Source organism: Microtus ochrogaster, unplaced genomic scaffold (assembly GCF_000317375.1).
Source record: "Microtus ochrogaster isolate Prairie Vole_2 unplaced genomic scaffold, MicOch1.0 UNK125, whole genome shotgun sequence".
Taxonomy (NCBI): Eukaryota; Metazoa; Chordata; class Mammalia; order Rodentia; family Cricetidae; genus Microtus; species Microtus ochrogaster.
The window spans coordinates 555,906-568,503 of NW_004949223.1; the positions used below are offsets into that span (position 1 = coordinate 555,906).

The window sequence follows — 12,598 nt, forward strand, 5'->3', positions numbered from 1 at the left end:
ATTACTTAGTTTCTCTAGGATCCTGAACTATAGGCTCGTTGCCCTTTATTTATGACTAGTATCCACTTATGAGTGAGTACATACCATGTTTGCTTTTTTGGGTCTGGGTTACCTCACTCAGGATAATGTTTTCTAATTCCATCCATTTGTTCTTTATATATTTCGGAGATCAATATTTTGTCTGATGTGGGGTTGGTGAAGATTTTTTTTCCCACTCAGTAGGCTGCTTTTTTGTCTTATTGACTGTGTCCTTTGCTTTATAGAAGCTTCTCAGTTTTAGGAGGTCCCATTTATTTATTGATACTGTTATTGTCTGTGCTACTGGGGTTATATTTAGGAAGTGGTCTCCTGTGCCCATGAACTGCAGGCTACTTCCCACTTTCTCTTCTATCAGGTTCAGTGTGGTCAGACTTTGAGGTTTTTAATCCTTTTGGACTTGAGTTTTGTGCATAGATATAGATCAATTTCCATTCTTCTACATGTTGATATCCAGTTATGCCAGCACCATTTGTTGAAGATGCTTTTTTTTTCATTGTATAATTTTAGCTTCTTTGTCAAAAATCCAGGTGTTCATAGGTGTGTGAATTTGATTCCATTGGTCCACATCTCTGTTTTTATGCCAATACTAAGCTGTTTTCATTACTGTAGCAGTATAATAGAGCTTGATGTCAGGGATGATAATGCCTCTGGATGTTCCTTTATTGTATAGGATTGTTTTGGCTATTCTGGGTTCTCTGTTTTTTCATATGAAATTGATTATTGTTCTTTCAAGGTCTGTGAAGAATTGTGTTGGGATTTTGGTGAGGATTGCATTGAATCTATAAATAGCTTTTGGCAGGATTGCCATTTTTACTATGTTGATACTTCCTATCCAAGAACATGGGAGATCTTTCCATTTTCTGGCATCTTCAATTTCTTTCTTCAAAGTCTTAAAATTCTTGAAAATAGGTTTTTCACTTCCGTGGTTAGTGTTACCCCAAGTTATTTTATATTAGTTGTGGCTATTGTGAAAGCCGAGGTTTCTCTGATTTCCCTCTCAGCTTCTTTATCCTTTGTGTATAGGAGAGCTACTAATTTTTTTTTCTTGAGTTGATCGTGTATCCTGCCACTTCAATGAAGGTATTTATCAGCTGTAGTAGTTCTCTGGTAGAGCTTTTGGGGTCATTTATGTACATTATCATATCATCTGCAAATAACAAAAGTTTGACTACTTCCTTTCCAATTTGAATCCCCTTGATCTCTTTATGTTGTCTTATTGCTATTGCTAAAACTTCAAGAACGATGTTGAAGAGATGTAGAGAGAGTGGACAGCCTTCTATTGTTCCTGATTTTAGTGGAATCGCTTTGAGTTTCTCTCCATTTAATTTGATGTTAGCTGTCGGCTTGCTGTATATTACTTTTATTATATTTAGATATGATCCTTTTATCTCTAATCTCTCCAAGATCTTTATCATGAAGTGGTGTTGGATTTTCCCAAATGCTTTTTCAGCATGTAATAAAATGATCATATGGTTTTTTCGTTCAGTTAATTTATATGATGGATTACATTGATAGATTTTCATATGTTGAACCAGCCCTGCATCTCTGGGATGAAGCCTACTGATCAGTCTTCAAGTCTTTAACTGTTTTCTTCACCTGTTTATTTTTTTCTTGGTTCTCTTGGTTTTTTTTTTCAGGGCATTATTAATTTCTTCCAATTTTTTGTTTGTCTTCTCTTCCTTTTCTTTAAGGAAGTTTTTCACTTCCTTTTAAAACATCTCCATCATTTTTATAAAGTTACATATAGAGTCGTTTTTTTCTACTTTTGGGTTTGTATGACCAAGTCTTCCTGTTGTGTGACCACTGGGTTCTGATGTTACCATGTTGTCTTTTAAATTGTTGGAGGTATTCTTGCATTGGTGTCTATACATCTCTTCCTTCAAATGAGGCTAGCAGTGTCTTTTCATCTTGGTCCAATCCTTGCTGTGTCTGTCTGAGTATTTGGGAGTTTTTCTTGTTCTGTTTTGTAATTTCAGTGTCTGTCTCAGAAAGTCTCTGAGGTCTCTATATACCTGCTCTCTTGGTCTTCTCTTCTGGTTTGCTCTCTTGGTGCTCCCTCTTAATCCCCTCAGTGTTGTAGCATGCTCTTGGTCTCCTTAGTAATTTAGGAAGCTCTCAGCTCTTAGGTGGAGTGTGGTTAGTAGCTTGAGGGTTCCAGTGGATGAGTTTTGGTTTTCAGGGAGCCTAGATGCAGGAAACTCCCTGATAGCTTGCTAGAAAAGCCAAGGAAGTTGGGGTTCCAGTTTTGATTTATAAGGCTATAGGCAGTCATCCCTAAAGCCCTAGGTTCTTCATAAATTTTATTCATCATAGAAAAGTTCTTTTCTGTTTCAGTATAATTCTTTTGCCAAATTTTATAATCAGGTAAAAAGCAATTTCTGCATTTTCCTCCAATTTCCCCAATTCGTTCATCCGTCAGGTTTTTCCCCATAACTTGCTTTACAACTTTGATGCCTGCCCTCTCTATCAGATGAGGAAGACTCATATTATCATACAGCACATCCATATTTTCAAAAGCCACTGGTATGGAAGGAGAAAAAGAACAAGAAGGACAAGTACTCTAGTAGAATTGCTAAAACCAGAATCATCTGTAACATTGCCAAATGTGTATGCAGATGCCATAGATGCAGTCCTCGGGGCATGTAGTAGGTGTTTTCTCTTTGGCCCTCAAGGTAACACGTTCATTTAGCTGTCACTAGATTACTTGGAGGGAATTGCTTCCTGTATCTCAAGAACCACATGTGGATGGGGGTGGGGGCTAGGCTTTGCTGTCTCCAGCAAAACAGTGAAAATGCAAGAGCGACTAGCAGAATCTTTATCTCCCAGGTTCTTGTCTTTCTCTTCTCCAGAAGTTCAGAGTAGATCAGTTGTTAGAAGAAAACTGACTTTATATCACTCTTTTTTGTTTTACTTCAGTTTTTTTATTATTTATTTATTTATTAAAGATTTCTGCTTCCTCCCCGCCACCGTCTCCCATTTCCCTCCCCCTTCCCCATCAGCCCTAAGAGCAATAAGGGTTCCCTGCCCTGTGGGAAGTCCACGGACCACCCACCTCCTTCCAGGTCTAGTTAGGTGAGCATCCAAACTGCCTAGGCTCCCACAAAGCCAGTACATGCAGTAGGATCAAAACCCAGTGCCATTGTTCTTGATTTCTCAGTATTCCTCATTGTCCGCTATGTTCAGCAAGTCTGGTTTTATCCCATGCTTTTTCAGACCCAGGCCAGCTGGCCTTGGTGAGTTCTCTATAGAACATCCCCATTGTCTCAGTGTGTGGGTGCACCCCTCGCGGTCCTGAGTTCCTTGCTCGTGCTCTCTCTCCTTCTGCTCCTGATTTGGACCTTGGGATTTCAGTCCGGTGCTCCAATGTGGGTCTCTGTCTCTGTCTCCTTTCATCGCCTGATGAAGGTTAATATCCAGGAGGATGCCTATATGTTTTTCTTTGGGTTCACCTTATTTAGCTTCTCTAGGATCACGAATTGTAAGATACCATCTTACACCTGTCAGAATGGCTAAAATCAGAAACACCAATGATAGCCTTTGCTGGAGAGGTTGTGGAGAAAGGGGTACACTCATCCATTGCTGGTGGGAATGCAAACATGTGCAACCACTTTGGAAAGCAGTGTGGCAGTTTCTCAGGAAATTCGGGATCAACTTACCCCTGGACCCAGCAATACCACTCTTGGGAAGTGATTGATGCCCCATCATACAACAAAAGTATATGCTCAACTATGTTCATAGCAGCATTGTTTGTAATAGCCAGAACCTGGAAACAACTTAGATGCCCTTCACTGGAAGAATGGATGAAGAAAGTATAGAATATATACATATTAGAGTACTACTCAGCTGTGAAAAAACAATGACTTCTTGAATTTTGCATGCAAATGGACAGAAATAGAAAACACTATCCTGAGTAAGGTAAGCCAGACCCAAAAAGAGGAACATGGGATGTACTCACTCATAATTGGTTTCTAGGCATAAATAAAGGACATTGAGCCTATATCACTCTTTAAAACAAATAATAAATTTCTTTTAGCCTGAAGAAAAGAAATGAAAAGGGGGATATAACAACAGATTCTGAGGAAACCTAGAGACTCATTAGATCATATTTCAAAAACCTTTACTCCACAAAATTGGAATGTCTAAAAGAAACCAGATAAACAACCTAAATAGACTTATAACCCCTAAGGAAATAGAAGCAGTTATTAAAATCTTCCAACAAAACAAGTCTGAGGCCACATGGTTGCAACATGGAATTCTACCAGAATTTTAATTAATACCTCATACCAATACTCCTCAAATATTTCCATCCAATAGTAACAGAAGGAGCATTGTCAAACTCTTTTTATGAGGCTACAGTCACTCTGGTATGCAAATCATACAAAGATTCAGTGAAGAATGAGAATTACAGGGCTGTCTTCCTCATGAACATTGATGTAAAAATACTTGATAAAATACTAGCAAATTGAATCCAAGAACACATCAAAAAATCATCCACCATGATCAAGTAGGCTTTATTTCAGAGATACAGGGATAGTTCAAAGTACAGAAATCTGTCAATGTAACCCACCATATAAACAAGCTGAATGAAAGAAATAACATGGTCATCTCATTAGATGTTGAAAAACCTTTGACAAAATCCAACACTCCTTCATGATAAAGGTCTTGGATTGATGAGGGATACAAGGAACATACCTAAACAAAATAAAGGCATTACACAGCAAGCCGACAGACTAAATGGAGAGAAAAATAAGCGATTCCACTAAAATCAGGAACAAGATAAGGAAGTCTACTTTTTTAAAAAAAATATCTATTCAATATAGTACTAGAAGTTCTAGCTAGAATAGTAAGACAGCAAAAGGAGATTGAGGGGATACAAATTGGAAAGAAAGAAGTCACTTTCACTATTCGCAGATGACAAGATATGAACAAGAGATCCCAAAAATTCTACCAGGTAACACCTGCAGCTGATAAATACCTTCATCAATGAGGTGGGATGCACAATTAACTCAAAAAACCAATTGCCTTTCTTTACACAAATGATAAATGGGTTGAAAAAGCAATCAGGAAAACATCAACCTTTATACTAGCCACAAATAACATAAAATATATTGGACTTAACCCTAAGCAAACCTGTATGATAAGAACTTTTGATCTTTGACAAAAATGAAGAGATATTAGAAAATGAAAAGATCTCCTATGTTTTTGGATAGGTATAAACAACATAAGAAAAATGACCATCTCATAAAAACAATCTATAGATTCAATATCACCATTAAAATCCCATGACAATTCTTCACAGACCTTGAAAGAAGCAGACTCAATTTCATATAAAAAAACCAAAAAACCTAGGACAGTCAAAACAATCCTGTACAATTTAGGAACCTCCAGAGGCATCACCATCTAATGTCAAGGTCTACTGTAGACCTACAGTAATAAAAACAACTTGGTATTGGCATAAAAACAGACACATGGATCAATGAAATCGAATTATGATACCAACGTTAATCCACACACTTGTGGACACTTGATTTTTGACAAAAGCCAAAATTGTACAATAAAAAAAGAAAGCATCTTCAACAAATGATGCTGGCATAAGTGGATATTGACATGTAGAAGAATTCAAATAGATCTATAACTAATAGCATGCACAAAACTCAAGTCCAAGAGCATCAAAAACTGCAACATAAATCCGGTTACACTGAACCTGATAGAAGGGAAAGTGGGAAGTAGCCTTGAATACATTGGCACAGGAGAGCACTTCCTAACTATAACCCCAGGAGCACAGACACTGAGAGCAACAACAATAAACGGAACCTCCTGAAACTGAGAAGCTTCTGTAAGGCAAAAGATGTAGTAAATAAGACAAAATGGGAGTCTAGTGAATGGGAAAAGATCTTCACCAACCCATATCTGACAGAGGGCTGAACTCCAAAATATATAAAGAATTCAAGAAATTTGGCTTCAAAATACCAAATAATCCAATTAAGAATTGGCCTCTAGACATACCTGCAGCTTGATTCTATGGAGGCATTTTCTCAAATGAGATTTTTCTCTTCTCTGATGGCTCTGGCTTGTGTCAAGTTGACATAAATCTAGCCAGTACAGTGCCTTTATTTTTGACTCTTATATTATCAAATTAGGTCGTATTCTCTTTCTTTGGGTTTATTAGTCTAAAGTTTGTTAAGCTTTATTTATTTATTTATTTTCCCATTCAAAAATGTACAGTTCCTCCACTCCTCCCATTTCCCTCCCACTCCCCCACTCCCCCTCTTTCCTCTCCCTCCCTCCTTAAGAGAGGGCAGGGAACCCTGCCCTGTGGGAAGTCCAAGGTCCTCCCCCCTACATCCAGGCCTAGGAAGCTTTGCATCCAAATATACTAGGGTCCCAAAAAGCCAGTACATGCAGTAGAAACAAGTCCAGTGCCTTTCAATGGCTTCTCAGTCAGCCCCCATTGTCAGCCACATTCAGAGAATCCGGTTTGATCACATGCTCATTCAGTCCTGGTCCAGCTGGATTTGGTGAGCTCCCATTAGAACAGGCACACTGTCTCAGTGGGTGGACCAACCCCTCGCAGTCCAGACTTTCTTGCTCATCTTCTCCCTCCTTCTGCTCTTCAACTGGACTTTGGGGGCTTAGTCCGTTGCTCTGATGAGGGTCTCTGTCTCTGTCTCCATCCATTGCCAGATGAAGATTATATGCTGATATTCGAGATAATCATCAGTGTGGTAGTGGGGCAAGGCCAATTCAGGCAGCCTCTACTCTGCTGCCCAAGGACTTAGCTGGGGACATCCATGTGGACACCTGGGATCCCCTCTAGAGCCAAGTCTCTTGCCAACCCTAAAATGGCTCCTTTAATGTAGATATCTTCTTCCCTGCTCCCATATCCGCCCTTCCTCCATCTCCATCCTCCCACTCCCCGAAGCTCTCTCCAGTCTTTCTCCCTCTCTCTTCCCTTCTCTGCTTCCTCTAACCCCACCCCACCATACCCCCACCCCATGTCACATTAGAGACTTAACAGCACAGCTAAGCTTCTTAACCTTTTCAAAGAACCAATCTAAGTTTGTGTCTATCGTTGATGTATTGAAGTGAGTTTCTTGAAGGCAGACAAAATTCTAATTGAATTTATTATCAAATAAACTTTGCAACTTTGTTGTAGAATTGAGTCTATTACTAGTGAGCTATTACTAAAAGATGTTTATAAATTCCCATTATTTTGTTGTTTTGTTGTTGAAGTGGTGTTTCCTTCAATTTTTAAAAAATTGATTAATATTGGTCACCTTTTATTTCTTTATTTAACTATAATTTAAGTATAATTACTTTGAGTATTTAATCTTGTTTTAAAAAAGAAAGATGATGCTTAGTCCTGAAAACATATATACAGGTAGGATTTTACAAACTAAACAGGTTATATTTCAGAATACATGTATGTATAAAGCATGAAGTAACAGTAAGGAAAAAAGCCAAAGCCATGAGTTCCTATTGCTTTTGTTCCCATCCCTACGGGCCCCCAGTTTACCCAGGAGATCTCTTTTCCCATCCCCACTGGCCCCCAGTTTACCCAGGAGATCTCCTTTATTTCCCCTTCCCAGGGATCCATGAGTCCTTGTCTCTACATATGTGTAACAGTTGTGTAGCTTGATCTACTTGTGGGGCTCCTAGTGGTGGAATCTGGGCCTGTCCCTATTGGCTATCTTCCAGGAACTTATTCCTCATTCTGGGTTGCCTTACTCAGCCTTAATACTTGGGGAAGAACTCAGTCTGACCTCAATATGCCATGCTTTGTTGACACCCATGGGAGGTCTGCCTCTTTCTGAACAGAAGTATATACTCCTACATATAAGTTTCTCCATCTTATAATATTATTGTTTCTATGTTTTCAGAGCTGATCATTTGGTGTTGGATAACTAACTGATTATTGTGCTCCTCCCTGGGGGAGATTATTTCTTCCACTCTCAGGCATGTAGATTTTTGTGTAAGGTTGAAGCCTGATGGTCTCTTCCTATTCCAGTTCAGCATCTGTATTATCGTTTCCCTTGTTCAGTTCATGTTCATGCAGTCATATTGGTAACACTATGGGTGCTGCTTCTGGCATTATTAGGAGAAACAGTTTCAGAGTAAATTTGATCCTTTGCCTTTTACAATCTTTTAGCTCCATGTTGTGCATGTCTGTGAGCCATAGATGTAGGAATTGTTTGGTAGATGTGTCAGTGGTGACTGGAGTCCAGAATCCTGCCTTTCGATTAGTTGTGGTTTTAGCTCATGAATTGTTGCAAAGAAAGTTTCTTTGGTGAGTGGGGGAATTGTATTTACCTGTGGGTGTAAAGATAAATATTTAATTAGACTATACTCTGGCTTGTTAAAGCAAGGCTTGTAGGTTTTCCATTTAAACTACATTTGTATATTTATGCATGAACTTATGTATATTATAGGTAGTTTTAGATATGCAGTTCGTAGTGTAATTGCTTATGACTCTTTCAGGCATATTTACTGTTATTACAACCAGTTTCTTCTTTTGTATTTATTCTCCCCCTCATATTTAGAGTACCATCTCCCCAGTCAGATCATTTGTACCCTGCTATTTAACTTTCCATTGCTTCCCAACCCGATTTCCTGGTTTCAACTGTTAGTCTGGGATGAATATTCACATCTGAAGATTTGGAGCTAGATATCTCAGAGAAGAGAGAACATGTGACATTTGACTTTCTGGGTCTGGGTTACATAACTTAGTATAGTTTTTTCTACTTCCATTCATTTATGTGTACAGAATTTTCTTTATCCATTGATCAGTTATAGGAGATCTACATGTTTCTATTTCTTACCTATTGTGAATAGAACAGCAATGAGAATGACTGAGCAAGTATCTCTGGAGTGGGATGTTGGCTCCTTAGTGCATAGGTCAAGGAATTAGATAGTTGTTTTATATGGTAGGTTTATTTTTAGCATTTTGAAAATTCTCCACACTGATTTATGCAGTGGCTGGACATGTTGGCAAGACCCTAGTCCAAATAGTTCTTTGCCTGTCCCAAAAAGAAGAACTCAGTTATCACACAAAGCCCTGCTATATTTCAAAAATAAAAGATTTAGAGAAAATAATTTAGTTAATGTGTTATTTGTCTAAGATTATCATATAAAGTATATTGAATATTTACAATGGCTACAAGTTAATAAGTGACATGCATGACTTACTAACATGCATTTTCAGTAGTAGCATCTATTCTGAAACAGATTGTCTGTACTTGAGAAATAGCGAGGGACTCTTTCATTTTTATTTAAACAACATTTCAGAAAGACACACTGAAAAGTAGGTAATAGTTTCACCTGACTATACTAAGATTTTATAAGAGAGACTTAGTTAATTTATCAAAATGATCAGTTTTTCCTAGATTGTGTTTTATTCTTAAAACATTTCAAAGAGTTCTTATCAGGTCTTAGGAGTATTATGTAGCACTTTGGGAAAAAGATGCACCCTAGCAGCCCTGCAGTGGATGCTAAGATGGAAAAGACCTCCACAGCCACCACGGTCCTGTCCTTGGTGCTGTGGTAGACAGGGAGGAAGGTGACCCAGACACTGCAGAACACCAGCATGCTGAATGTCAGGAACTTGGCTTCATTGAAGGTGTCAGGCAGGTTCCTAGCCAGAAAAGCCACAGTGAAGCTCACTAGGGCCAGGATCCCCAAGTATGCCAGCACACAGTAGAAAGCAGTGACAGAACCCTTGTTGCACAAAATGATGATGTGATCATGTTCAGAGTGTTCATCTACTTCAATATAGGGAGGCGAGGTTCCCAGCCAGAATCCAAGGAGAATAAGCTGGATCAGGACACAGATGGGGATGACAGAGTTATAGATGCCTGAGACAAAGAGCCTTCTCATTGTTCTTCCTGGTGTCATGATTCTAAAGGCCAGAATTACAGCTATAGTTTTTGTCAAAACAGTGGAAAGAGCCAGAGTGAACACCAGAGCAAATGTAATTTGTTGCAATATGCAGGAGGCCGTGTTTGGCTGGCCAATGAAGAGAAATGGGCACAGGAAGCAGAGGAGGAGGGAGATGAGCAGGATGAAGCTGAGAGTCCGATTATTGGCCTTCACGATGGGAGAGTCTTGGTGTTTGAGAAAGATTCTGAAAACTACAGCTGTGGTGACAGACAAGCACAGAGCTGTGCAGGCCAGAGCCATGCCCAGAGAGTCATCAAAGGACAGGAATGTCACTGACTTGGGCAAGCAGCTGTTTCTCTCAGGGTTTGGGTACTCTTGAATTGGGCAAGGGATACACTCCTGCTGATCTATAGGAGGAAATGAACCCACATATCAGCTTCTACAATTATTTACTCATTTCACATTCAAGCCACAAAGAATGCCTTCCACTGTTGTTGTTTGTAGCCTGGCACATTCTGCTTTACTCTAGTGCCAAGAAAGATAATTGTTTTAAAAGCCCATTTCTACTGTCTGTCCTGTCTACCTTATAACAAGGCATGTCCTGTCAAGTTTATCACTGTTTTTCTGGGGCAATGAGAGTAAAATAGTAATCTACTTATTTAGGTGAAGTAAAACTGTCAAGTGATCCTTTAAATAATTCTAAAATTAAGCCACACCAGTTTGTTCAAACTCTAGGTGCCAAGGTTGAGGCCAAACCAGTCAAAGAACAGAAACCCCCTGCTGCACCCAGTAGAAACCTACTGCCAGAAGGCCAAATCAAAACTTGGACAGAGACTCCAAACTAGACCAGAGGTCACACCAGCCACCAGAAATGTAGGGTACAAAGACTAGAAAACCAAAGAGGAAATAGAAACTATAAAATAAAATAATCACCCAAGAAAAGGCAAACTCAGAAATCAGTAACTGGAGCTAATCATCCCAAACCCAGATGCCTAAATGTCAATGTAAAAATCAATGACATCCAGGGCAATATGGCACCACCACAGCCCATCTACTTTATGACAGCAAACATGACTATTCCAGCACAGCCAAAACACAATAAAATGAGCTTCAAGCAGCTTTATTGAGGATGATAGATATCCTAAAAGAGAAAAATGAAAAACTCCCTTAAAGAAATCAAGAAAAAACTAATCAAAAAAGTAGGTAAAATCAACTAATCCATAAAAAAATGCCAAGAAAAGATAAGGAAAAAAAGTTGAAAAAATCAATTCATGACATGGAAATCAAAATAGAAGCAATAAACAAAACACAAAGTGAGGGAATTCAGAAAATGGAAAATGGGTACATGAACAGGAACTACAGATGCAAGTATCAGCAATGGAATACAAGAGATGGAAGAGAGAATCTCAAGCGTTGAAGATACAATAGAAGAAATAGATTCATTGGTCAAAGAAAATGTCAAATCCAACAAATTCTTAACAAAAAACACCAGGAAATCTGGGACACTATAAAAAGACCAAATCTAAAAATAATAGTAATAGAAGAAGGAGAAAAATCTCAGCATAAAAACGTAGAAAATAATTCAGCAAATTATTTTCCCTAATTTGAAGAAGGATATAACTATAAAGGTACAAGAAGCGTACAGAGCACCAACCAAATAGATTACATTAGAAGAGAAAGTCACTGTATCACATCATAATGAAAATGCTAAATGAACAGAACATTGGCAGAATCCCTTTGTCTGCCCTCTCATGCTTGGAGTCTGAAAAACATTTTGTCTTTGAACATACGGACCCGTCTGATTTCATTTTGCCGCTACAACTGGAGGTGGGACCGGGTGGAGAAAATAGTTAATGTTGCTGCTTAGAATGCTTTGCCAATACCCATCAATTCCCAGAGAACTCTTCTTGAAATCAGATCTGCTGTGCAGATATTGGTCTTAACAAGATAAAATAAACTACCTTGAAAGCTAAAAATAATAAATAAATAAATAAATAAATAAATAAATGAACAGAACAAAAAAAGACTATTAAAAGCTGGAAGGGAAAAAGGCCAAGTAACATATAAATGCAGACCTATATGAATTCCACCCAACTTTTCTATGGAGCCTGGAAATATGTTTTTTTTTCTGGAAATATATTTTGCAGACTCTAAGAGATTAGAAATGTCAGCCTAGACTAATATACACAGCAAAAATTTTAATCACCATAGTTGGAGAAGAGAAGACAAGATATTCCATTACAAAGTTAAATTTAAATATCTATCCACAAATCCAGGCCTACAGAAAGTACTGGAAGGAAAACTCTAACTCAAGGGAAATTAACTACACCCATGAAAGCAAAGGCAATAGATACTCTTACACTAGCAAAACCCAAAGAAGGAACACACACACACACACACACTACCACCACCACCATGAACAACAATATAATAACAAGAATTAACAATTACTGGTCATTAATGTCTCTCAATACCAATGCACTCAATTTCCCAATGAAAAGACACAGGTAACAGAATTTATACAAAACAGGGTACATCCTCCTGCTGCATACAAGAAACACATCTCAACATCCAAGATAGACATTACCTCACAGTAAAGGATTGAAAAATATTTTTTTTATTGAGAAAAGGAAAAAAAAAAAGAAAAAAGTTTCCGCCTCCCCCCAGCCTCCCATTTCCCTCC

The 12,598-nt window shown here is 38.4% G+C and overlaps 1 protein-coding gene across 1 annotated transcript in view; it reads right to left on the reverse strand.

The window, feature by feature from the left end:
• Positions 1 to 9,408: 9,408 nt before the first annotated feature.
• Positions 9,409 to 12,598, reverse strand: part of LOC101990985 (vomeronasal type-2 receptor 116-like) — a 35,253-nt gene continuing 32,063 nt past the window's right edge. Inside the window, exon 4 of the mRNA XM_005371764.1 lies at positions 9,409 to 10,322. Coding sequence (XP_005371821.1) covers positions 9,409 to 10,322 — 914 coding nt within the window. The remainder of the gene's footprint in view (positions 10,323 to 12,598) is intronic.